Source organism: Oryctolagus cuniculus, chromosome 18 (genome assembly GCF_964237555.1).
Source record: "Oryctolagus cuniculus chromosome 18, mOryCun1.1, whole genome shotgun sequence".
NCBI lineage: Eukaryota > Metazoa > Chordata > Mammalia > Lagomorpha > Leporidae > Oryctolagus > Oryctolagus cuniculus.
This window is the reverse complement of record NC_091449.1, coordinates 63,499,325-63,526,826: the sequence shown is the minus strand read 5'-3', so window position 1 is coordinate 63,526,826 and position 27,502 is coordinate 63,499,325. Positions and strand designations below refer to the sequence as shown.

Genomic DNA, 27,502 nt, shown 5'->3' with positions numbered 1-27,502 from the left:
CCAGAATTTACATTCACCTGCTGATGAGCGCACTTGGCAGTGTTTCACATTGTGAACAAGGCTGCAGTGAACTTGAGGGTGCAAGGCTTTCTGTGGACCCAAGCTACGGAATCGCAGGGTTTACGGTAAGGGTTATTCCATGTGATGGGAAAATGCCTCACTGCTTTCCAAAGGGTGGTGCGTTCTGCTTTCCCAGGAGCAGTTTACGAAAATCCCAATGCTTGGTATTTCTGTCAGCTCTTGGTACTGCCAGTCTTTTTGATTTCAGCCACTTTCCTGGTGTGTGTTTCCAAAGAACGATGATGGAGAGCAGCTCTGCATGTGCTGACTGGCATTTCACGGGTCTCGTGCCAATGTCTGCTCAGAGTTTTGCTGCTTTCAAAAATTCGTTTACTGTCTTCCTATTGAATCGCAAGGTTCTTTATTATTTTGTAGACACAGGCCTTTATGAGATTATGAGTATGAGTATTATGAATATGCTTCCCAGCATGCAGGCTGTTCATCTCAGTTAGAGAGATTGTCCTCCTAAACCATCTTCTGGAAATTCTATGGCTTTAGCTCTTACATTTTAGATTACTTGTGTGTAAGGCAGGAGTCAAAGATCACTTTTCTCCACACAGATAGCCAGTTTCCCCAGGACCATTTGCTGCAGGCCTTTCTTTCCCCACTAACTGCCTTAGCACCTCTGTTGAAAATCAGTTTAGTAATAGGATCCTGAGCTCCATGAAGAAGTGTCTGATGCAGAGTGAGGCAGAGAAAAGAAGACATGAGCCTGGAGCACCTCGTGGGGCCAGAACGGAGGTGACTGGACAAGGACAGGGGCTGCAGGAGCCGATGGGGGTGGGGCCAGAACGGAGGTGCCTGGACAAGGACAGCGGCCACAGGAGCCGATGGGGGTGGGGCCAGAACAGAGGTGCCTGGACAAGGACAGCGGCCACAGGAGCCGACGGGGGTGGGGCTAGAATGGAGGTGCCTGGACAAGGATGGGGGCTGCAGGAGCCGACAGGGGTGGGGCCAGAACAGAGGTGCCTGGACAAGGATGGGGGCCGCAGGAGCCGACAGGGGTGGGGCCAGAACAGAGGTGCCTGGACAAGGATGAGGGCCACAGGAGCCGACGGGGGTGGGGCCAGAACGGAGATGCCTGGACAAGGATGGGGGCCACGGGAGCCGACAGGGGTGGGGCCAGAACAGAGGTGCCTGGACAAGGACAGGGGCTGCAGGAGCTGACGGGGGTGGGGCCAGAACGGAGGTGACTGGACAAGGACAGCGGCCACAGGAGCCGACGGGGGTGGGGCTAGAATGGAGGTGCCTGGACAAGGATGGGGGCCACAGGAGCCGACGGGGGTGGGGCCAGAACAGAGGTGCCTGGACAAGGATGGGGGCTTCAGGAGCCGACAGGGGTGGGGCCAGAACGGAGGTGCCTGGACAAGGATGAGGGCCACAGGAGCCGACGGGGGTGGGGCCAGAACGGAGATGCCTGGACAAGGACAGGGGACACAGGAGCTGCCGAAGCTGGGACAATCTGGGCAATCTCAACGCCGCAGCACTGGACTTACAGGGTAAAACATCCATGAATCCATACTTACAAGTAATAGAAAAAAACCTAAAAAGAAGGGAGACGGGAGGGATTTTTTACAGAAGAATTCCAAGTAACACACACAGAAGGAATGTGGGACACAATCACCTCTAGGCAAACGGCACAGTCATAAGCACCACAGGCTAGGTCCACTGTGTGCGAGAGGTAGAATTAGTGGGTGGTCAGCGGTGCCAAACCCCTGCATGCTCCTCTCCCGAGTACCCACTACGATGTCTCTCTTCTGTCCTGGACCTAACGGATGCTTTCTTCACAATTCCTCTTGACACCTCCTCCCACTCTTTGCCTTTACCTGGTCTGACCCCGACACTCACCTGGAGCGAGCGTATTATCCCAAGATTTCTGGAACAGTGGGCAGCTCTGGGCTGGCCCTCCAGGCGATCTCGCCTCTATTGACCTGCCACCCCACACCCTATTTCAATATGTTGATGATCTCTGTAGCCCTCCCGAGACACCTGTCCCCAACAAACCACGAGTCTCTTGAACTTTCTAGCTGAGAAAGGTTATTGGGCGTCTCCAAAGAAGGCTTCCACTGCTGTCACCTTCTTGGGACTCCTGGTGATGCTAGACACTCCGTTCCTTTCCCATGTACTAAGTGAGACCTCCTCTTTCTTGGGACTTGTGGGATATTTTCACATCTGGATTTCAAACTTTTCTCTTATATGCTAAACCTATGAAGCCACGAGAGGCAATCTAGATGGCCCTTGCAAGAGACTTCCTCCCTAGAGACCCCATTCCAAACCCTAAAGAAGGCTCTTCTACAAGCCCGCCTTGAGTCTTCCCAGCCGACTTAAACCGTTCCTCCTCTCTATTCATAGCTCTAAGGGGCAGGCACTCAGTCTCCTGGCCCAAAAGGCCAGAGATATTACACCTGTGACCTCTTTCTCCAAACAGTTAGATGGGGTTTATCAAGGCCGGTCCCAAGGCCGAGGGGTCATGGCAGCCCTTCTCATATCCGAGGCCCAAAAGCTAACCTTTCATCACCCTTACAAATCTGGTCCTCTCATGGGTTGCAAGACCTCCTCAGCCACCGGGCTTTTCAATCTGTATCGCCATCTCGCGTCCCAGTTCTTCGCTCCACCCTTCTCCAGCCCACCGTTACCTGTCATCGCTGCTCTTCTCTCAGCCCAGCTACTCCCCTCCCCTCGAACCCCACTCCTGTCCTGACTTCCTGGACTTTTCCCTGACTACATTTCACCACCTCACAGACACTCCGATTCCCAAAGCCCCGGATTGGCTCACTGATGGTAGTGCTCCTACAACTCCCCCTTTTCTCACTGGATACGCCATGATTGAGGGACACTGTGATGACACCTCCCCCTCTTCCCCACTTAGGGTCACAGAGGCTGGGCCCCTACCTCAAGGCACTACCTCCCAACAGGCCGAACTGTTAGCCTTGATTCAGGCTTCACCTTAGCCAAAGGAAAGACAGCCAATATGTACACAGATTCCTGATATGCCTATAATATCACCCATTCCAGTGCCCAGATATGGCGAGAAAGGGGCTCTCTGACAGCCCGAGGGACCCCTATAATAAACGGCAAGCCGACTAAAGCTCTTCTCGATGCCGCCCAGCTGCCAGCAAAGCCCCTATTACTCACTGAAGAGGACACCCGAAAGGTAAACAATCCCTATCCGAAGCTCACAGCCAGGCTGATGACAGCTACGCAGCGGCTCCTGGGGAGACAATCCCATCTCTTCTCTGCAGCTCAGCCCCGTCTAGTCAGACCTAGAAACCTCTCCGTTCCAACAACAAAGGGCATCTAGAAAGGATTCATGGTGGCTTCCAGATGAGAAACTAATACTCCCTTCTTCTCTCCAAGTTACTTTCTAAAGAACCTCCATTCTCTCTATCACTCCAACTCTCTTCTTCACTTCTGAGGTCACACATTCTCTAACTCCTGCTGTGGAGAAGCTGCGTAACATACCTCAGACATGTAGCATGTGCCAAACTGCTAACCTCAACTCAGGCCCCCCACTCCCCACTCACCAGGCTGGTGGGTCACTCCCAGGAGAGGACTGGCAGATTCACTCACATGCTACCAGTTAGGCGAACACCTTACCTTCTGGTGATGGTGGACAACTTCTCGGGGTGGGTGGAAGCTTTTCCCATGACTAACAAAAGAGCTTCTACCGTTTCCACTATACATTTAAATGATATCACCCCAAGATTTGGATTACCTGATTCCATTCAGCCAGACAATGGACGGGAGTTTACCTCTCATATTACTCAAATAGTATTTGCCTCTCTTCATATCTCATGGCATTTTTTTTTTTTTTTGACAGGCAGAGTGGACAGTGAGAGAGAGAGAGAGAAGGAGAGAAAGGTCTTCCTTTACCGTTGGTTCACCCTCCAATGGCTGCTGCGGCTGGTGCGCTGTGGCACACCGCACTGATCCAAAGCCAGGAGCCAGGTGCTTCTCCTGGTCTCCCATGTGGGTGCAGGGCCCAAGCACTTGGGCCATCCTCCACTGCACTCCCGGGCCACAGCAGAGAGCTGGACTGGAAGAGGAGCAACCGGGACAGAATCCAGCGCCCCGACCGGGACTAGAACCCGGTGTGCCGGCGCCACAAGGCGGAGGATTAGCCTAGTGAGCCGTGGCGCCGGTCATCTCATGGCTTTTTCATACCCCCCACCCCCCCACCCCCTTTCAGGAAAGTAGAACGAATGAATGGAATTTTAAAACAGGACCCAACTAAACTCTCCGTCCAGGTCACTTAGACTGGGTGAAACTCCTCACTCTAGCTCTGTTACGAATCTGATCTCTTCCACAGAAGGCCCTAATGCTTAGCCCGTCTGAAATTCTCTATGGAGGGCCTCTCCTCTCACCTAACTTCCCTCCCCTACAAAACCTTGCAGCTGTTCCTCCTGCTCTCAGTTTCCCTCTTCTCACTGCAATGCACTCTCACTTACGGACCTTTGCAGACATGCACCTGCCCAAACCACACTCTGCCTCCCTACTCTGTTCCTACTTCTTAACCTGGTGACTGGGTTTGTCTAAAACAAAATGAGGCTGCTCTAAAGCCAAAGTGGAGTAGGCTCTGTGAGGTGATACTGACTAATCCCACCATGGCCAAACTCAAAGGGCACCCCCTTGGGTATGTTTTACTTCATTACAACAAGTAACATCTCCCTAAGTCTACCCCACAGGACCCACCTCTCAGGTTGACACACTAATGAGAGGTATTCACAAGGTCATCGTCTCCGCTGTGGGCGATGTCTCTAGTACCTCTTTTTGCCCTCATAATCTTAGTGCTCCTATTTCTGCCACGCATAATTAGCTTACTCCAAAGGTTCCTTCAGGAATGAATAACTGCTGTATCTCAAGCCATCTCGCAGGTGCAACATGAGACTGCTCTTCTTCTTCAATCAATCCAATCTGGAGTGTAGACCCCACTCAAGTCCTGGCTCCATGTCTACACCCCATATCAACAGGAAGTAGCCAGAGGAATCAGTGCCCCTTTTGGTTATATAGACTCAGAGTCAGAACTGATGGAACAAGGACATAAGCCTCAGCCACATAAACACTGGAATTTATTCCTTACCCTCGAATCTCAAGTGGGGTGCACATCCTATTGCCTTCATACCCCACCCACCATGGCCACCTGAAAGACCAGTTCCCGGAATCACCCCCACGCCACTCCCATTCCTAGCCCTCCTAAAATATAAAACGGCCCAGCCCCTGGGGGTCAGGGCCTCTGCCGTGGGTTCCATCATGTGCAGCTGGCAGTTGGTCACCTACCTCTATGAATTTATTTTCTCTGAATAAATTTGGTCTGGCTGTAAAAACAACACCACCAAAAACTCAGTGGGTCAGAGCCAGTACTGTGGTGTAGCAGGTAAGGTAGCTGCCTGCAGTGCTGGTACCCCATGTGGGAGCCCGTTTGAATCCTGGATGCTCCACTTCTGATCCAGCTCTCTGCTATGGCCATGGGCACCTGCACCCACGTGGGAGACCCAGAAGAAGCTCCTGGCTCCTGGCTTTGGATCGGCCCAGTTCTGGCTGTTGCAGCCATCTGGAAAGTGATCCAGTAGACAGAAGACCTCTCTTTCTCTCTACTGCCTCTGCCTCTCTGTAACTCTACCTTTCAAATAAATAAATAAATCTTTTAAAAAAAATCAGTGGGTCAAGTTTAAGGATAAATAGCAGTTTTGCATATTCCCAAGTTGGCTCCTCTAAGATGTTAATTACCAAGGGAAAAATCTTAACTTGCTAATGGAGAAACCAATGGACACCACCTTAACCAAGAAGTAATCAGGACTAACCCCAGCAGCAAGAAAGCACAGGGACACAGGGCGTGACGTCACTGCTGTGCTGTGGCCAGAATGCATAACCTCAGCTAATCACGTGAAGTCCTGAGATAAACCCAGCTCAGGAGACACTCTACAAAAGAGCCGACTCATAATCTTCAAGAGCATCAAGGTCATGAAGACAAGGAAAGACTGAGGGACCCATCAGAGATTCCCGGAGCCAAGGAAACACAGCTGCCGAATGCACTGGAGAACCCGGATCAGATCCCAGGACAGAGGGAAGAGACGTCAGTGGGAAAGCTGGTGGCACCCCAGTGAGTCTGTGCAGTACAGTCCTGACAAGACTGCACTACACGACTGTCCCGCTTTTGATGCTTGTACTCTGGTCATGTACGATGGTAACGTTAGGAGAAGTTGAGTAACTTACGCGAACTCTATTTTTGCCACTTTTCTACAAGTCTAAAACCGTGCCAAAATAAAAGGGTTTCTGCCTCTTTGCTGCAAGTACATCTGAGGCCTGCTATGTAGTAACATCCATGAGAGTGAAGTGACCTAGAATTTCCTGTTCCTATCTCACAGCCTGCCAGGACACAGCAGATGTCAGGAGGACCTGGGACTACGTCTACACAGCCTCACGAGCCACCAACATCTACTCACACTGAACACTGGAACACGTGGGTGTGCACGGACATGGGGCCTGCTCAGACTCTGTGCTGCGAGGCAGGCAGACAGCCAGCAGCTTCGGTCTGCAGCACCTCAGGGTTGACGGCAAATGTAAAACGCTGTCGTGAGGAACACGGCTTTCATGTCAGTGAACACCCCTGCCAGGCGACTATAAAGTAGCCTCCATACTCTGAACTCCAAGAAACGCAGAAGCACAGGGGTTTGCCCAAGATCATGTAACAGCCCACAAGCAAGCTCAACTACCACACTTCGCAATCCATTCCCTCCAACCGCTGATTCATTCAACTGTTGAATTGTGGATGGCGTACAGATTTTAGCCCCTGTCTCCAAAATGCCTTCAACAAAAAAGGAAAAATCTAAGAGCCCTCACTGACCATTGAAGATGGAGAGTATGAACAGACCTTGGCGAGAAACAGCTTGAAAACATCAAACTGCAACACTGGCTTACGCACACTTCACGTCTTCAGAGCTAAACATAAATAAGGTGACCTCAGCATCTGAGTTCCTCCCAGATTTTGAATCAAACAAAGCTGATGAGCAACACTGTGCCTTGTCCACAGCTGAACTGGAACACCACGGTCACCCTCCCTGCAAGGCACACAGCCCTGCGGAGCGACTCCACTGGGAGGGCCCTGTGGACACTCACGGGTACCGGCACTTCTCAGTGAAGACGTGCAAGACCGTATCACTACACACACAGGCATCACATCATGAGGTCTGGAAATAATTCTGCAGAGCGGAGATTTTTTTTAAAGATTTATTTATTTACTTGAAAGTCAGACTTACAGAGAGAGAAAAGGAGAGGCAGAGAGAGACAGACTACAGGTAATCTAGTCTATGAAATGCCAAGACCAAGCTCAACATTTAATTGAATCACATATTTAGCACTGCTACTTCTCAAACAGGCATAAAAGGCACATGGATGTGGACTTGACGGTCATGTATCCCTGTGCCGACTCTGGACAATGAAGCTAATACAATGTCTATTTCCTCATCTGTAAAGTCAGGAGACTAGATCCCTTCACCAACCTAAGTGACTCATGAGGATGAAATAACCAATATAAAGTATTTTCATTGTGTCCAGTACACAACAGACACCACTAAGGGACAGTGATTTTTATAATGAATAAGGCAATGCCAGTATTGTGATTTTAGACCAATGTTTTCCAAAACATGCGCTTATCAGGACGTGGTAGCTACAAAGAGGCATCTTCTGGTAATTCTGAATTAAAACTGCCCAAGAATGAAGTTTTAAAATACAGAGTAGGGGGCATGGCGCACTTGGTTAATCCTCCGCCTGCAGTGCCGGCATCCCATATGGGCGCCGGGTTCTAGTCCCGGTTGCTCCTCTTCCAGTCCAGCTCTCTGCTGTGGCCTGGGAAGGCAGTGGAGGATGGCCCAAGTACTTGGGCCCCTGTACCCGTGTGGGAGACCAAAAAGAAGCACGTGGCTCCTGGCTTCGCATCAGTGTAGTTCTGGCCATTGCAGCCATTTGGGGAGTGAACCAACGGAGGGAAGACCTTTCTGTTTCTCTCTCTCACACTCTGTAACTCTACCTGTCAAATAAATAAATAAAAATCTTTAAAAAATAAAATAAAATAGAGTGGATCCACAGTGGTGAGCCAGAGAGAAAGGAAGGAGGCTGAGGAGAGACAGGAAAGACAGGAGAGAGAGGGAGAGAGCTCCGAGGGAAGGAGGGCCGTCGTTAGCGAGGAGAGGAAAGAAGAGTTTTCTAGTGAGAGGCCTGTTCCAGGATGCTAGAAGGTGCTCTTAGCCAAGTCACGCTGCAGGTATCAGCTGTAACGTCTGCACAGATACAAGGCAGCTACTGAGGGATCAGCACATGGAACAGAAGCAGGCAGATCCGGGAAAGAAACTGAGAGTGGAGCAAGCAAGCTTCATGGGGGAGTTTCTATTTGCTTGCAGTTTTCTTTGCAGGCAGCTAAACTGCAGTCGGAAACCCGGCTATCTTACCAGGTGTGCAAAATCAGGAAGCAGGTGAGGAGTCTGTGGGCAACCAGGGTTGCCAGTGAGTGAGCAGGTACCCATGAGAAAAGAGTGGTAGAGAAGAAACCCGAATGTAAGTTCATCCACTCATCTCAAGATTTTTACCCTGGGACCAGGTGCCCTCATAATGAGGCTTAAAGAACGGAGCCGGCATTGGAGATCCGATGATCTGCACAACTGTCTGACCAAGTTCACGGCTCCAACAACATGTAGAGCAGTGCTCTAAAGCACTGTCAGGAAATCCAAGGCCTCGACACAGACTATTAACAGCGGCCAGGATGCTCTCCAGAATTACCCAACAAAAGAAGAGCCAGAAGAACGAAAGCCTTCTCCAGGGAATAAACAACCAACAGACGCCAGCGCTGGGATGACTCAGATGCTGGTATCATCAGGCAGGCAATGCACCTCCCATAGCTACACTCGGGAAGGGAGAGGCAAATATGCTTAGGTCGAAAGGAGAGGCAATTTCAGCAAACAAATTAAAAAAAAAATAGCAAAATTAACTACCCAGAAATTTTAGAATTGAAAAAAACCGGGATTTGAAATAAGAATTCAGTGGGTGGTTGTACCAGCAGAGTTGAGATGAGGAGGGAAGGAAGCAGCGACCCTGAATATGGATTAACAGAAATCACCCAACCTGAAGAAGGAAGGAAAGAGGATATTTCAAAGTGAATGAAAAAGAAACCAAACCATATCAACACATCCTGGGCACAGCTCAAAATAAACCCAAGGTAGGAGGATGGCAGTAACAGCCAAGCACACGCAGCAGTGAAACTGAAACACAGCGGAGTCAGGAACCACAGCAACAGCTGGTTCTCACCACGGAGAGGACCCGGGCCTGCAAGACGGAAGGGTCTCCCTCCTCTTCCTCCTCCCCCGCCCCGTCAGACGCTGCCCAGGCAACACGTCTCAGCCCTGAGGGCAGGGAGAACTCTTCCCTGTCTGTCCCTCCTTTGGCTGTTGTCCCTAACAGCTGGGCTTCCAAGGCCTCCTTCACCCTCTGAGCAGCGGTCACACACATCCCAGTTGGCCACGACAGCTGTGGCCTGGAGGTGGGTGGTCAGCAGCTGGCTCGCCTCCTGCCCTCTAGTCTGCAGGTCTTACTAAGGCACGGAGGCCCTGCCCCTCTTACTCAGCGACACGTGATCAATGGGGTAGACCAATCAAGATGATCTATCGGGCCAGCGCTGCGGCACAGCAGGCTAAGCCGCCGCCCGCAACACTGCCATCCCATGTGGGCACCAGCTCATGCCCTGGATGCTCCACTTGGGATCTAGATTCCTGCTCACAGCCTGGGGATGGCAGTGGACAACTGTCCAAGAGCTTGGGCCCCAGCCACCCACGTGGAAGACCCGGAAGAAACTCCTGGTTCCTGGCTTCAGCCTGGCCCAGTTCCAGCTGTTTCAGCCACTTGGGGAGTGAACCAGCAGAAGGAAGATTTCTGTCTCTCCCCCTCACTATAATTCTCTGTCTTTCAAATAAGTAAGTAAATCTTCAAGAAATAAAATGATACGATCTGCCAGGCAGTCTAGGGCAGACACCAGGAGGATACAGCCCTGAGGCGAGTGTACCATTGGTCCTGCCAGGTAAAAGCAAACTGCTTCTTGTGATCCTGGCAAATCGCTATAAAGGAAAACACGACAGCTAGCTCAATGGCCGCACAAAGGCTCTACTGGGGACACAGCCTGTTCAAGTTTACGAAAGGACACAGTCGTTTCCCAAGGTCCTTCTGTCATTCCTGCTGCGTCTAAGTGATTACATGGAGGTGTGACAGGGAGAACTACGCCTGCACTTTCTTTTTTTAATTTATTTTATTTGAAAGAGAGAAGGAGAGGCAGAGAGAGAGAGAGAGAGAGAGAGAGAGAGAGAGAGAGAGAGGTCTTCTATCTGCTGGTTCACTCCCCACATGGCCATAATGGCCAAAGCTGCACTGATCTGAAGCCAGGAGCCAGGAGCTTCTTCTGGGTCTCCCACGTGGGTTCAGGGGCCCAAGCACTTGGGCCATCTTTTACTGCTTTCCCAGGCCACGGCAGAGAGCTGGACCGGAAGTGGAGCAGCCAGAACTCGAACTGGCACTTATATGAGATGCTGGCACCACAGGTAGAGGCTTTACCCGCTACGCCACAGTGCCAGCCCCACGTACACTCTCAAGCCTTGATGACAGCAGAATTTATGACAGCTCCTCCAGGGTGCGGTGCTGCTCCTGGGGGAAAGGAACATCCCAGGGATTTCCTGAGCCCTTCTTGCCACAATGGCCCCAATGCATGGGTCAGAGAACCAGTGCGGGGGTTCTGCCAGTTGTCACATGTATCTAGCCCCACAATACATTCAAGGGTCAACAGATGAACTTGACAGATCTCGACTTCAAAGAATGGTTAACATGATAACACATGGAAAATGGAAGTGAGGTCGCCTAGGCTGAGCAGGTGCACAGAGCAGCAAAGCAGAGGAAGGTGCCAAGAAGTAAGGTGGAGGGGCTGGCGCTGTGGCGTAGCGGGTAAAGCCAGTTTCCCACACCGGCATCCCACATGGGCGCCAGTTTGTGACCTGCCTGCTTCACTGCCAATCCAGCTCCCTGCTAATGGCCTGTGAAAAGCAGCGCTTGGGCCCTGCCACCCATGTGGGAGGCCTGGAGGAGGCTCCTGGCTTGGATCTGGCCCAGCCCTGGCCATTGCTGCCATTGGTGAGTGAACCAGCAGAGAGCAGATCTCTCACTGTCTCTCCCTCTCTGTTACTCTTTCAAAATAAGTATTTTTTTTTAAAAAGAAGTGAGGTGGAAAATAGGACCTGTGGAAGGAAGAAACTGAAAAATGCTGACAGCTTTTCTTTACCTCAGCCCCGGAGGTAAAGGAGGGCCCTAAGCAAGAGGCTAAGTCCTGCTGTGTGTGCGTGGTGGGTGATGGAACCAGGAATGAGTTCTGAGTAGTGGAGTGAAACGGCCAACGGGGCTGGCACTGTTAAGCTTCTGCCTGCGGTGCCAACATCCCATACTGGCACCAGTTCAAGTCCCAGCTGCTCCACCTCCAATCCAGCTCCCCGCTAATGGCCCGGGAGAAGAGCAGAAGATGGCCCAAGTGCTTGTGCCCCTGCAGCCACATGGGAGACCTGGAAGAGGCTGTGGGCTCCTGGCTTTGGCCTGGCCCAGCCTGGTGATTGAGGCCCTGTGGTGAGTGAACCAGGAACTGTAAGATTTCTCTCTCTTCCTCTTGCCTCTGCCTCTCCATCTTTGTAACTCTGCTTTTCAAATAAATAGGTCTTTAAAAAAAAAAAGGATTTTGTCTGATTCATCTCTCAAAAGTGCAAGTCAGAGAAGGCACGTGTGCAGACCGGTCACAGGGCTGTGGGTGAGGGGCATCCGTGTCGGGCCGCGCGGTGAGCGTGGACCACAGGCGAGTTTAAATGCAGGGCAAGGCGCAGGGGGGCTCAGGGCGGGCCCTTTCTGAGCGCAGATGACTGGCAGGATGGCGGAGCTCACAGCACAGGGGCACCAGGACCCGAGACCGAGAAACCGGCCTCTGAGTACATCAGACTGTCCCTGTCCGCTGGTAAGAACTTAGGGCGATTTCTTTACTTTTCTTCAAAGAGTTTTGTTTTTATCCAGAAACACAGAAAATAATAAGATATGGCATTTTTCCAGGAAAGTTTTAAACTAAAAATAGGAAACAAAGACAGGAAAGACAAGAGATTACTTAAAAACAATCGAAATGGTCTCCAATCTAGACTGCTCCTCTGGCAACAGCCCCCAAGTAGGCAGACACAGGACGCTTGGGGACGGTCCGTCTTGTACAGGATGGACTACGCAGCCCCGGCTTTCTGTAGATGTTGAGGACCTGTCGTCTCAGTGTGGTGTGGCAGTGGAGGAGGAGGCCCCTGGAGCTGAGACGCCTGCCTCCAGGGCCAGCTGTGCCCCCCCCCGTCCTCTGGGCACCTTCCTGAACCTCGCGGGCCTTGAACAGCACCAGCACTCATGGCTGAGCAGGTGGTTCCAAGGAGTAAGCGAGCTGACTCAACTCCTGGCCCTGGGTGTGTGTATTCAGATCTGTGCACCTAAGAACCCTGTGTGTTCCACTGCCAAGAGACATGAACAACGTTCCTCATGGTCTACAGACTAACACTGGAGAACTGAGGGAAGGCGAGGACACAGGTGCCGTTAGGGAGAAGGGAGAAGGAGCACTCCTACGCTGGAGACAGCTTCCAAGTTCACCTGCGACCACCGTGAGCCCATCTGACAGAAACACGAACGTTCCAACAATCTATCACACGTCAGGGGCAGACTGCAAAACCTCACACCACACTTCAGCCCTTTTCCATCACAACAAGGAGAGTGGCGAGACAGAAGCTAACGCTGCTCTTCCAGCAGTGAGTTACCAACTCACGCTGTCCCATCAGGAATCCAGTCATGAAGAGGGCATCGCAGTATTTCACCAGAACCCAGACACTGCCTGGGCTTGTTGATGAAGCAGGACAGCTGCCCGGAGACGCGCTCGGGCAGGAAACTACCATGCTGCTTCGCTGCCTGGGCAGCCAGCCCGATGGTAGCACATAGGGAGGCCCCTGCCTGCCTCGTCCCCGCCACTGCGCAGATCTCCCAGGGGCGCTCGCAGTCTGAGTCTGCCCTGACAGACAGAACCGTGAGCGCACGGCCTCGGTCTGGTACACACCAGAAGTCAGGTGCCATCTACATGTGTCTGAATCCTGGTAACTGCTCCTGTTGGCCGGCAGGGAAAACACCAACTTAAACATAGCAGTATAGCACCCCCTCCTGGTAACATGACTGAACTACTCTAGCGCGATTACTTTCAGCCAGTCTCCCCTTAGGATATTGAACACGCTACTGCCACAGAAAATCCCGTGTGGTGGGTACGACAGTCAAAGCTGTGAGTGCAGGGGGAGGGGACGTACGTACTGAGAAGGATGTTATCCACGCTACAAGAGCCACGCAGCAGCGAGTCCCATGTTTCAAGAATCTCAGGCACCAAGCTCACACATGCCCTCCCCGTGCTCTGACTAACACAGGCCTGGCTGGACACTCAAAGTGAGTACACAGAGTTGACAAGTTGGACGGGGCCCTGGGAAGTGCTGACAGGTAACAGGTTGTAACCCGAGAGAGACACGGAGACAGCACTGCAGAGCCTGAATCAAACTGGGAGATGGAGAAGGCTGTCTTCCAGGGGTGACAAACCAAGCAGAAAAGGTTAAGTTCACTGGATGAACCACGGACAGGGAAATTTTAAGCCCAAGGAGCAGCACACAAGCAGGGAGCTGCCACACCCACACCTGTTTGCAGGGAGAAGCAGGGCACTGTGAACCATTTGCTCCGAGGGCAGCAGGAGAGGCAGACAAAGGATGTCACAAATGGCCACACGTGCAGACCCATGGTTTCACGTTTTCCCTTAAGTTATAAGGAGCCAGCGAATGATTCTAAGCAACCAAGTGTCAAGAGCTGTTTGACATTTCCCTATGGTTCTCTTGAAGTTACCAATACTCTATGGTGCTGGCGCTGCGGCGTAGTGGGTAAACCTGCCACCTGCAGTGCCGGCATCCATATGGTACTGGTTTGAGGCCCGGCTGCTCCACTTCTAATCCAACTCTCTGCTATGGCCTGGGAAAGCAGTAGAAGATGGCCCAAGTGCTTGGGCCCCTGCGCCTGTGTGGGAGACCCAGAAGAAGCTTCTGGCTCCTGGCTTAGGATTGGCGCAGCTCTGGCCGTTGCAGCCATCTGGGGAGTGAACCAGTGGATGGAAGACCTCTCTCTCTCTCTCTCTGCCTTCTCTCTGTGTAACTGACTTTCAAATAAATAAATAAATCTTTAAAAAAATTAAGTTACCAATACTCTGAAGTCACTGAAAGAATATCTAGTATGCACCAGTATGCACCCTAACTAGGCAATTTAATGAAGTAACTTGGAGCTGAAACATGACTTGGGAAGCAGGCAGAGCTGCAGGGCAACACGAGCCACTCGTAATTACCTTTTGAACTCATCGTGGTAGAACTCGGACTTGCAGGTGACCATCTCGCCACCCTGGATGTCCTCGCGACTTCTGACTCCCCCGAACACGTAGAGCTCCATGGCGACGCCACAGGCCACCGCTCCAAATCTGAAAGGCCACACAGAGCAGAGCAGGCAGTGAATTTAGGAAGCTCAGGCCCACACTTCTTAACTCTTCTTGCGCCTGCTTTGACTGCCAGCGCTCAGTGGTTCAGGAATACGAGGGCCTTTCCAGGAAACAAAGGCTCCCGCCAACACTGACTCGGGGAGAAAGGCTGAGGGGCTTCAGGCCCAGGGAACTCAAAGGAAGCTTCAGTTCCGCATCTACACTCGCTCACCTCCTCTCCTTCAGGGGGCAGATAGCAGTCCACTGCTGGGTTCTGGGGTCGTAACACTCCACGGATTCAAAAAGTTTTCCATATGATCCTCCACCCATGGCATAGATTTTCTTCTTCATAGCTGCATAGCAGCCAATCTGAAAGGAGAAAGCAACAAAGGGGGAAAGGTGATATTTATTAACAAACGTTAAGAATTAAATGTAAAGAAAAGCAAACTTGTCCAGAGGCATGTTAAGACATTCAGGAAAGGAGGGGTTAAAGCCCACTGGTCTGCAGCACCGGCATCCTACATGGATCCCATATGGTTTGAGTACCGGCTGCTCTACTTTTTTTTTTTTTTTTTTTTTTTTTGGACAGGCAGAGTTAGATAGTGAGAGAGAGACAGAGAGAAAGGTCTTCCTTCTGTTGGTTCACCCCCAAAATGGCCGCCACAGCTGGCGCGCTGCGCCGATCTGAAGCCAGGAGCCAGGTGCTTCCTCCTGGTCTCCCATGTGGGTGCAGGGCCCAAGCACTTGGGCCATCCTCCACTGCACTCCCGGGCCACAGCAGAGAGCTGGACTGGAAGAGGAGCAACTGGGACAGAATCTGGCGCCCTGACCGGGACTAGAACTTGGAGTACCGGCGCCGCAGGTGGAGGATTAGCCTTGTGAGCCGCAGCGCTGGTCTGCTCTACTTCTGATCCAGCTCTCTGCTATGGCCTGGGAAAGCAGTAAAAGATGGCCCAAGACCCTGGGCCCCTGTACCCACGTGGGAGACCTCGAAGAAGCTCCTGGTTCCTGGCTTCAGATTGGCCCAGCTCCAGCCGTTGTGGCCACTGGGGAGTGAACCAGCAGATGGAAGACCTCTCTCTCTGTCTCTACCTATCTTAGTAACTCTGCCTTTAAAATAAACAAAGTAAATCTTAAAAAAAAAAAGATATTTAGGAAAGGATCTGATTTCTTTTTTTAAAGGTTTTTATTTATTTATTTGACAGGTAGAGTTACAGACAGTGAGAGAGAGAGACAGAGAGAAAGGTCTTCTTTCCATTGGTTCACTCCCCAAATGGCCACAATGGCTGGAGCTACGCTGATCCGAAGCCAGGAGCCAGGTGCTTCCTCCTGGTCTCCCATGTGGGTGTAGGGGTCCAAGGACTTGGGCCATCCTCCACTGCCTTCCCAGGCCACAGCAGAGAGCTGGACTGGAAGAGGAGCAACTGGGACTAGAACCCTGTGCCCATATGGGATGCCGGCGCTGCAGGTGGAGGATTCACCTAGTGCGCCACGGCACTGGCCCCAAGGATCCAATTTCTAACAGTAAAATTGCAGAGTTTCCAGTATCCTAACACAGGACTTTCAAAACGGGAAGAGCAAGGTAACACACAGGGTGCTAATCCTGCCCCATGTGATACCATCTCACTAAGGGAGGAAGGGGACACTTCTCGTCTTTCAAAGAGCTCTCCGGACTCTCACTGCTATTTGAAGATTCCAAGATTGACATCCTATGAAAGAAGACGCCATTCAAGTCCTGTCCAAAATACTTCAGTTGAAAGGGTACACGAGGTGAGAAAACACACTGGGAGTCCATCCCAGTACCCAGCTGTAAAACACCCAGAGCACACGACAAGACTCTGGCTTGCTGAGTGATGCGCTGCCTGCCTTCACTCTGCTCACTGAGCAGCGCTGGTCTTCCACCTGTAGGGGACTATTCCTGCCCAGCCCTGCCGGCTGCTTAAGAACTGGAGACGAAGATCTGGCTGCTCCCTGGGTCAGTGCCTTCACTCTCACCAGCCAGAGCGGGACATGCGTGTGTCACAGTCCTACCTAGGCGTGTGGCTGACGAGAGTGAAGACAAGCTACTGATAAAGACAGAGTTCTGCAATGGTAATTCTTCTAACATTTTCAGTTGTATTAAAGGTACATGTGGGACATAAGAAGCCTTAACTCTAACATGCAATCTGGAAAGAAACTGGTTATCAGCAGCTATATTCTCACCTTTCTAACCATGGTCAAATCCGGTTGCTTTGTCCATGTTTTAGAATAAATATCGTAACACTCCATGGAAATCAGCTCTTTTTCACCATCTTCCCCCCCTAAAATGTACAGCATTCCGTCGATCTCCACAATCCCAAAGTTGTGCCTTGCCTGAAAAGATACCAGTGATCTTTGGACAGAAACGCCAGTAGTCATATTAAAAGATGATATTCATACATTTAATAAAATTATAAAAATCATTTTACTTCAGTGTTTCAGCAAGAAAGGACCAAGTTCAATGCCATTTCTCCTAGTAATGCTTCTGAAATATTTCTGGTTTCCCCAGCAGCTCATTCTTCCATCCTGATGTCTGCTGAGCTACCCAACGCAGGTAGTTTCTCAGAACAAGGGAGTGAACTACACGGTGAACCCTTCAGCAAAACTGTAACTTCTTAATCCACAGTAGCTCACAACAAGAAAAGGAACTACTTCTTTCCGGTTTAGTAAAGACCATTTCTGAACAGCAACAGCAACTTGTATTTTCAAGTTGATGCGGGAAAGACAGGTGACAGCCACAGCAGTAGACCGTGATTGGCTTTTTGGAGTTACGGGAGCCTGAGTTACTCAACACTCATCCATCAACTACTATTCACTCTGTTTCTCCTAGGTGTCAAGCAATGTTTTAGTGCTGAAAGTAAGAAAAGACGAAATCCCCATCTGCCATCAGAGTCCACGTGAAAAACGGTAACACCTCACATGTAGAAGGTGACGGATGCAGGGGACAAGGCGCGGGAGACCGGGTGGCCTTCGCGAGAACGGCTCAAGGACAAGCACTTAGGGGAGGCAGCAAAGCCGTGGGCACCTGGGGCAGACGTCCTGGCAGGAGGCTGTGAACGTGCGAGGAGGCCAGGGTGGGCAAGGGAAGCAGGAGGAGCGCAGGAAGGGCGGGCACCAGCGCAGCCGGTGGGGCCTGGCAGCGCGGCTGCTCCTAGGCCATCCTCGAGCTCAAAACAAACAAGGGCAATGGGACAGGCGCCTAACGAACAGAAGCACACTCTACCTCATTCATGGGCGGCAGCGCAGTCCACGTGTTTGCATCCGGATCATACTTTTCTCCCGAGCTCAGCGTCTGCTTATTTTCATCTTGGCCCCCAAACACAAAGAGAAATCCTTCTGCAAAAATCACAGGAGACACACAGGACACCGGACATGTAACCCACAAATGCCAGAGCAAACAGACGCGTCCGAGTAACTGTCCCTGATGACAGCAGTGTTCTTTGCATCCGGGACCTTCCCCACATCCCTTCTGATCCCTGGAGACAGAGCCACGTCTGTGGTCACCTCGACCACCAGGCTCTGCTCACTGCTATCTGAGAGTGGATTCTCACCACCCCACAAAAGCAAAGGGAGCCGGACGCCCCTCACTCAGTTCCCAGGCAACACGGGGTCACCTCAGTCCCTCTATTCTGCCTGCAGCCCACGTCTGTTCATTTAGAATCCCAGTAACACTCAGATCTGGGGCACCTGCGGGCACTCAACATTCAAAACAGGATCTAGGGGTCACTGTTGGGTTTCCTCCTTTGCATAATGACAGATTAAGCTATTCTGCAAAACACACCTACATTGCTGGATAAGCCACTTAAAAAATAATCTTCTTAGAAGGTAAGAGGCTAAGACGACAAGAAGGCAAAGTGGAAGGAGAAGTAGAGCCCTGGGGTTCTCACTCTGGGGGCTCTGCCAGTCCAAGAGTGTGTGAAGTCTTTGTCCTGGAGGCAAAGCGCAGAAACCTCAGCCCCAGGCCCTGGCAGGAAGCCCCCCCAACGTCCCCCCCAGGATGAGGGCCAACCACGATTAGGACTCACATTTAAATCCCCTTTTATCTAGAAAGTCTCAGGCCTTGAACTTGATTCACAGCAATTCTAAACCAGTGGTGTTTGGGGGCAAGTGGAAGAAACAGACGCACAGAAGAAAGCAGCTGCCCCTGGGCCTCAGGATGTAAGACATCGCATTGCTGCCACAGGTCACCTGGAACAGTGACCGGCATCCAGCCAAACGCACTCAGGCACACCAAGAAGTCAGTCTCCATGAGCACACCAGGGAGCAGATGCAGGAACATGAGAACACCAGGGAGCAGATGGCAGGAACAGCCTGCCAGGATGTGAGGTGCCGTGGTCGCCAGCGGGACAGAACAGCTACGCCTATCGTGTTTGAAGAAAAGAAGACACACCTGAAGATAAGTGTAGGAAACAAAGGACCACAGAAACGACCGCAGACTGGACAAAGCGCTGAAGAGAACTTCTGTAAGCTAAAAACCTCAGTGGATGGTTTTTTTTTAGATAGAAAGGTCTTTCTTCTGTTGGTTCACCCCCAAAATGGCCGCTACGGCTGGTGCTGCGCCGATCTGAAGCCAGGAGCCAGGTGCTTCTTCCTGGTCTCCCATGCACACGTCTCCCTCCTGGGCCACAGCAGACAGCTGGACTGGAAGAGGAGCAGCCAGGACTAGAACCCGGTGCCCATATGGGATGCCAGCGCTGCAGGATCAGCCAAGTGAGCCACGGCACGGGCCCATCAGTGGATGGATTTAACAGCAGATTCACTGGAGTGAGGGAAAATCCACTGAACAGAAGAAATCACGAAGAGACCAGCACAGAGAGACAGAAACAATGAAAATAACTAACCAAGACAGGTGCAGCGTGTGGAGGAGAAAGTGCTGCTGTGGCTGGCAGACATAAAGCCAGACAGGAGGATGGGGAGGACGTGATCTGAAGTCATAACAAAGATTTTCTACAACCTAGGAGAGGCCAAGCCAGAGTCAAGAAGCACAATTAGCCTCAAATATGGTAAAAGTCTAAATAAAACATGAATTTAATCACACTATAGGGAAATACAGGTAAAAAAGACCACATAGGGCAGGCACTTGACATGGTGTTTAAACCACCATTTGGGATCCCTGCAACCCAAACTGGTGTGTCTAGTTCTTGTCCCAGCTTCTCTGCTTCTGATCCAGCTTCCTGCTAACGTGTATCCTGGGGAGGCAGCAGCTGCCGATGCAAGTATTTGGTTTCCTGCAACTCAGGTGGGAGACCCAGAGTGAGTTACTGGCTCTTGGCTTTGGCATCACCTAGTCCTGGCCATTATGGACATTTGGGGAGTGAACCAGTAGATGGGAGATTCCTCTCTGTTTCTCTGCCTTTCAAATAAAAGGAAAATAAATACATTTTTAAACACACACAGAGATAATCCTAAAAACATCCCAGAGAAAAGAAAGATCTTCACATAAATGACCTACCAATGAGTCAGAAGTCAGTGAAAAGACATCTTTAATGTGCTTAAAAAAAAAAAAAATCACACTAGAATCTTATACCTAGCACAAGTATTCCTTAAGAATGAAGGCAGGGGCCAGTGCTGTGGTGTAGTAGGCTAAGCCTCCGACTGCAGTGCCGGCATCCTGTATCAGTACTGGTTCCTGTCCCAGCTGCCCTTCTTTTAATCCAGCTCTCTGCTAATAGCCTTAGAAAACAGTGAAAGATGGGCTAAGTGCTTGGGCCCCTGCACCTACATGGGAGACTTGGCGGAAGCTCCTCGCTCCTGGCTTCAGATCGGCCCAGCTCTGGCTGTTGTGGCCATTTGGGGAGTGAATGGAAGTGGATGGAAGACCTTTCTGTCTCTCCCGCCTCTGTAACTCTACCTCTCAAATAAATAAAGCTTCCAGTTCAGCTTTCTGCTGATGTGTCTGGGAAGGCAGCAGAAGATGGCCCAAATACTTGGGCTCCTGCTACCTACGTGGGAGACCTGCATAGAGTTCTGGGCTCCTGGCTTCAGCCTGGCCCAGCCCCAGACATTGCAACCATTTGGGGACTAAACCAGTAGACGGAAGATCTCTCTTTTTCCTTCCCCATCTCCTGTGAATTGGCCTTTCAAACAGATACATAAATAAATCATTGAAAAAGAATAAAGGTAAAACAAGGACATTTGCAAACAAATCTAAGAGTTTCCCACCCATATCAAAGGAAATTCAAAAGGATGGACTTCAGAGAGAAGAAAAAATGATCCCAGGTAAAAAGTCTGAGGTGTACGAAGGAAGGAAGAACAAAGAAAGAATATAAAAGAATACCATCCATCCACTCATACATAAAACCTATACAGAAGTGTACTATGCACACAGCGATTAATCACCACGTAGCTTAGTACTGTCAGCTGTGGAACAGGAAAAGTACAGTGACACCTACTGAAGGAGAACAGGCACCTGTCGTTAGGAGCTTTGCACCTTGGTAACCTGAGAACACAGGCTAATTCCCAAGGCAGACAGATGCCCCCACCGCAAAGCAACAGTCAGGACTCTAACTTCCAAAGTGACACAGGGGAAAAGGGAATGACAAAAAATCAGGCAAGAAGAGACAGGAAACTGGAGCAACCTGGACAAACAGAAAGGAATTAGTCAATCGTTTTGGTTTCAGTCAATACAACTCCACAGAATTACGCTTTTCAACATATAGTTTCCGAAACACCAAACCCTCTAGGAAGTCCTCAGAGACCAGTGTTGCAGGAATCTGTGTGATAGGTGTGTGTATATGAAAATTATAAATGTGTACACACCATGGAAACAAAGTGGCAGGGAGTAATCTGGAGAAGAAGGAACAGGGAAAGTAGACCCACACCCTGCTGGCAATGCTGCTCTGTCCGACTCTATTCTGAGTGCAGCCCTAGCCATTTTTATGTGTGGTTGGTACTGGCTACTGTGATAGGCCATGAGATGCCTAATACAGAGTAGTGGGGTATGTCGTGCTGGGTTATCGTATGGTATGGCTTCATTTTATAAAATGTTATTACCTATTTATTTCAGAAACAGAGGGAGAAAGCTAGGTATGGTATACAGTATGGCTTAAATTTTTTTATATTTATATTTATTTGAGAGGCAGAGAGAACTATGGTATGGTATAATACACATTAATATATAATATAGTGTAAAATACGTATGTATTTAAGCATCTTTAAAATTATTCTTTGTTTGGCCGGCGCCACGGCTCACTAGGCTAATCCTCCGCCTAGCGGCGCCGGCACACCGGGTTCTAGTCCCGGTCAGGGCACCGGATTCTGTCCCGCTTGCCCCTCTTCCAGGCCAGCCCTCTGCTGTGGCCAGGGAGTGCAGTGGAGGACGGCCCAGGTGCTTGGGCCCTGCACCCCATGGGAGACCAGGATAAGTACCTGGCTCCTGGCTCCTGCCATCGGATCAGCGCCGTGCGCTGGCCGCAGCGTGCCGGCCGCGGTGGCCATTGGAGGGTGAACCAACGGCAAAGGAAGACCTTTCTCTCTGTCTCTCTCTCTCACTGTCCACTCTGCCTGTCCAAAAAAAAAAAAAAAAAAAAATTATTCTTTGTTTGAGAGTCAGCGAGAGAGAGAGGTGGGAGCAGACAGAGATCTCCCACCTGCAGATTCGCTCCTTAAATGCCCAATGGCTGGGGATGGGCAGGACCGAAGTCAGGAGCTGGCAACCACCTGGGAAGTGGGCAGCACAGACCCAACTACTTGAGCTATCACATGCTGCCTCCCAGGGAACACGCTAGCAAGAAGCTGGCAACGGGAGCAGAGCTAGGACCTGAACCCAGGGACTCCAAGACAGGATGAGGCATCTCAATCACTAGGCACAATACCACTCCCCTGCTTTCAAGTGTTGAAGGTAATGTCAGAGGGTGTGCAATGGAACGAGGCTCCCAGCAGCACTGCCGACCTCAATCACCTGGAATGGCCCTTGCTGCGTGAACCTAAGAGGCGGGTCTGAGGCGAAAGGAGAGACGGGGCGCGTGCTGTGGCGCAGCAGGTTAAGCTGCCACTCAGGAAGCCCACACCCCACGTCCGAGTGCTAGTCTGAGGCCTGCATACGCCACTCCTAATCCAGCTTCCTGTTAATGCACCTGGGAAGGCAGCAGACGATGGTGCAAGTATTCGAGCCCTGCCACCCACATGGGAGAACAGAAAAAGTTCTTGGCTCCTGTCTACGGTCTAGACCAGCCTTGGCATGTGGGGCATGAACCAGCAGACGGCAGGTCTTTCTGTCGCTCTGTTTCTCTCGTTCTCTGTCTCTCCAATAAGTAAGCCTAAAGTAAAGAGAGACAGAAAACAGTTCTAAGGCAGCAGTTACCATCCTTTTTTATCACTGCCCAAAGTGAGAGCTTTGAATAACGTGGAGTAGTTTTCAAACCTGTGAAGGTCAGGTAAAACACCCGCAGTAAAGGAACTTGACGCCACTGCCCACTGAATGGCTATTTCTAAAACCTCGGAAATGCCTGCATTTACATTCACATAATGTGTTTTATAGAACTACCCGCTGCAGTTATAAATGGCACGAGTTTCAAAGATGGGGGAGCACGGCTCCGAGAAAGGGTGTGCTCCTGGGACAGGCACAGAGCTCTCGAGTGGAGTGGCAGCAACCGCTGCGGGCTGCTTGTCCACCAGGGAGGGCTCCGAGTGTAAGCTCGTCCACCACCTGGCTAGAAGCTGTGATTTGCAAGGAGATCAGGACACTTCTCCCAGCCACAGGCTCGAAAGCCAGAGTACAGGAGAGTATAATCACGTGGCGAAAGCAAAACGGTATCTGCAAAAGGCTTCGAGTCCTTCTGTCCCACCCTGAGCTCACGCGCCACTCGCCGCTGCGCCCCAGCGAGGCTGAGCACAGAACGGTACCTGCGGAGAGGACGCCATGGTTGATCCTCGGCATGCTCAAGGGCGCCAGTTCGATCCACAGCTGCCTGTTGGGGTCATAGAGAGGGCACATGCACCGCATCGCGGCCGTCGGTTTCCGGGAACTGAAGAAACACATCGCTGATGAGCAGGCAAAGGGCTTTACATAGTTCTGCTTATCACAACAATGACAGTTCAGCACTCTAAAGAAGGTTAAACATTTTGAAACTGGACTGCAAATGCACTCCAGGGGCTGAAATCCCAGGAACCCTGACACCAGGGCCCAGCTCGCCCCTGTACTTACACTCTTTCCTCCCCGCCGACAGTCACGATGCACTCCGAGTAGCCCCGGGGCTTGAAGTTGGCCAGCATGGCCTCTCCTTGCTGCGGCTGGCTGAGCGGGATGTTGCTGCACTCTTTGACAATTTCTCGAACTAGCGGTTCGTTCAGCATCTGTTCCCGTAAGTAGCTGGAGTCCAGCCCCGACACCCAGAGCGCTGACATCACGTCCTTCATGTGGACCTGCAGGGAGGGGAGGGAGGACAGGGGAAGAAGCGGGGGCTGCAGCAGAGGTCTTAGAACACACGCACCTCCGGCTCCCGGAGACTGCTGCGGGCCGTCAGACGACCAGCAGGCGCGGATCCAGGGCGGTGGGGCTTGAACGCGCTTTCCTGCCCCTGCCCTTCTATTCCCATGGCTGCAGTGACTAACGGCTGAATTCTAAAAAATCAGTTCCGTTTTTTTTTTTTTTTAAGTATTTGAGGTGTCAGCTTTCTTTCGACTCCAAAAGATTCCATTCCAATAGGCAGACAGAGTAAACAACAGCTATAATTTGCTGTATTTCACATATTTGGATGCACACAGACAGAAGTGTTGTATAGCGTAACAGCTCAATACAGTGTGGTAAACTCAGATGTGTATCAGCATTAATATTGTAGGAAAATAAAGAGAAGCCCAACTTCAGAACACATCTTGAGTGCAGTGGAGTCATTTCTGCAGGAATTGCTGGTCACGGACTCCGAGCTGTGTAACAGGCCGCTCATTCAGGGTATCTTAGTCAGACAGCTTATTAACCGGCACGGGCAGAGACCTCTTGTGGTGTTCACACACTGGTTTTCAGTGTGCTCCCCTCCAGCCAGGAATAAAAGCCGACAGCCTTCGGGCATAAAGCTGAGATTCACCAGAGGACAAAGCAACCAGTCGGCCTCAAGCATCCTCGCACCGTGAGGAGAGCAGAGGTGAGGCGGAAGCCGGCAAGGAGCAGCGTTCCCACCGTGGTCCCGGCGGCAGCGAGCGGACTCCTCGGCTCCTCTCCTCGTCCACTCTAGAAACCCGCACCACACACCCCCGCTGACGCTGAGACGACAAACATGGTCTCCAAACGGACATTCTCAGAGGCTTACAGAACTTGAACTACAAGACTCATCTCGAAACCCGCTCTGTAAAACCAACCTAACACATTTTTTATTTTGTGAGGATCACACAGAAACGCAAAATGCCCGTGGTCCTGCTGCCTTCCCTACAGGAATCCTGACTGGAGCGAGAAGGTCGACACCGTCTGTGACCCTCTTCATGTAAGATCTGCTCACTCCCAAATCCCTCCCCACACAAACCCGAGCGGCCCCCTGCTCTCACTGTGGGGCGTCGTCACTCCAGGCGGAGCCCACCCCAGAAGAGCTCCCTGTCCCACCCTCCCGCTGGCTCCGGAGTCCTGAGCGCTCAGGATGCTGAAAGCAGGGGCAGACAGGCTGCGATCCTGTGACCGCCACTTCAGCTTGACACACTTTCTTTTTTCTTTTCTTTTTTTTTTTTTTTTTTTTTGACAGGCAGAGTGGACAGTGAGAGAGAGACAGAGAGAAAGGTCTTCCTTTGCCGTTGGTTCACCCTCCAGTGACCACCGCAGCACATGCATCGCGCTGATCGATGGCAGGAGCCAGGTACTTATCCTGGTCTCCCATGGGGTGCAGGGCCCAAGCACTTGGGCCATCCTCCACTGTACTCCCGGGCCACAGTAGAGAGCTGGACTGGGAAAGGGGCAAGCGGGACAGAATCCGGCGCCCCGACCAGGACTAGAACCTGGTGTGCTGGCGCCACAGGGCAGAGGATTAGCCTATTGAGCCACGGCGCTGGCAGCTTGACACACTTTCCCCACTGAGGGCAAAGCCCACAGGATAGCAGGTTCCTCACTAGTGCCAACACTCTCACCAAGAGACTGTGAGTGACCAACACTTTGATGACAGATGGGGAAGTATTTAGGTTGCGACTCAGTCTTTCAAGGTGAGGAAAATGATAAAAGAATTGCAGGTTACATTACAAATAAATAAAAAGGCAGTACCAGACCAAGTTATAAACAACATGTACCAGGGCCGGCGCTGTGGTGTAGCAGGTAAAGCCACCACTTGCAGTGTTGGCATACCATATGGGCGCCAGTTCAAGTCCCGGCTGCTCCACTTCCGATCCAGCTCTCTGCTATGACCTGGGAAAGCAGTAGAAGATGGTCCAATTCCTTGGGCCCCTGTACCTGCGTGGGAGATCGGGAAGAAGCTCCTGGCTCCTGGCTTCAGATAGCGCAGCTCCGGCCATTGCAGCCAGTTGGGGAGTGAACCAGTGGATGGAAGACCTCTCTCTCTCTCTGCCTCTCCTCTCTCTGGGTAACTCTGACTTTCAAATAAATAAATAAATCCAAAAAAAAAAAAAAAACAAACCCACATACCTTTCTTATTTCTGTGTCATGTGCTATCCACCGGATTACGGCTTCAAATACGTATTTTTCATTGCCAACGTTCAACTTCTCGAGAGAAATAACTTCTTTGAGCTTCTGAGGGCTCAGTTCTAGGAATTCTTCAGTGCTGCTGACGTCTCGGAAGTGCGTCTCCAGGTATTCTGTGGCCAAGTAGTGGACGTGGTGCAGGCAGTAATGCAGCGCAAAGTCCCGGATCCCAATGCAGTTCTCGGCAGCAATGCAGCCCTCTAAAAACTCACAGCACAGAGTCTTAAGGTCCGTCAGCAGCAGCAGGTCTGCAGCCTGTACGACATCTTGGATTGTGTCTTCGTTCAGCCTGATCTGCAAGAGTTTCATAGACATTTTATACTTGGATGTACAGATTTGAAACTTAAGCCACTGATTGTTAGCTTGAATCACATGAAATTTTCATTTTTGTAGGTCAAAAATGGTCATATACTGGCTATTTCATATGATTCGACCTGGTACTCTTTTCAACAACTTGAGGGTACCAAGGAACTTTTTAGCAACATAAGCAGATGTACGCTTGGTTAGCTGGCTCCAGCTCTCCCCTTCTAAGCCAAGCTGTCACTTGCTCAACTCGGAGAAAACCCTCACTGACTGCAACACCCAGGAAACGGGAAGCCCTTCCTTCTATGGTAAACAGAAGCTGACTGCTCTAAACAGTGTGGCACCAGAACTCACTAAGTTCACCTGTCTGCCAAGGGTGAAGCCAAACTGCACGAAGCTCCCTGAAGAGTGCATTCACAGCCCCATTCTGCACGATGCAACAGACACAGTGTGGTGCCCACACCTCCCTGTGCAATAAACCCCTACTGTAAGGTTCTCCTCCTCATTAGCAATGTTTACTTCCTCATTTTCTTCAATTCTCAGCTAAACGCTTTCTCTTCCACTTGCTTCACGGTTTGTCCGTGAAACACAAAGCGTTATGAACAAAGGGGTTCTAAGATACTGCACGGTCACCAGGGACACCCCAAAGCCCTGGTCCTCACTGCCATTCAGAAACATAGAGGAGGGGCCGGTGCTGTGGTGCAGCAGGTTAATGCCCTGGCCTGAAGTGCCGACATCCCATACGGGCGCTGGTTCAAGACCCGGCTGCTCCACTTCCAATCCAGCTCTCTGCTATGGCCTGAGAAAGCAGTAGAAGATGGCCCAAGTCCTTGGGCCCCTACACCTGTGTGGGAGACCCAGAGGAAGCTCCTGGCTCCTGGCTTCGGATCAGCTCTTTGGATCAGCGAGGCTCTGGCCGTTGCAGCCAACTGGGGAGT

The 27,502-nt window shown here is 51.2% G+C and overlaps 1 protein-coding gene across 4 annotated transcripts in view; it reads right to left on the bottom strand.

The window, feature by feature from the left end:
- GAN (gigaxonin) overlaps positions 1–27,502 on the bottom strand; it is a 74,358-nt gene that overhangs the window by 11,172 nt on the left and 35,684 nt on the right. For 3 of the 4 annotated variants that reach the window (XM_051847037.2, XM_051847040.2, XM_070062797.1), the window contains 7 exons: positions 26,205–26,555; positions 23,796–24,013; positions 23,495–23,616; positions 17,874–17,986; positions 16,835–16,984; positions 14,865–15,001; positions 14,507–14,635 (listed from right to left, as the gene is read on the bottom strand). In XM_051847037.2, coding sequence (XP_051702997.2) covers positions 14,507–14,635; positions 14,865–15,001; positions 16,835–16,984; positions 17,874–17,986; positions 23,495–23,616; positions 23,796–24,013; positions 26,205–26,555 — 1,220 coding nt within the window. Of the gene's footprint in view, positions 1–5,056; positions 8,087–14,506; positions 14,636–14,864; positions 15,002–16,834; positions 16,985–17,873; positions 17,987–23,494; positions 23,617–23,795; positions 24,014–26,204; positions 26,556–27,502 lie in introns of those variants that run through there. The other variant, XM_070062796.1, reaches the window with a different exon arrangement.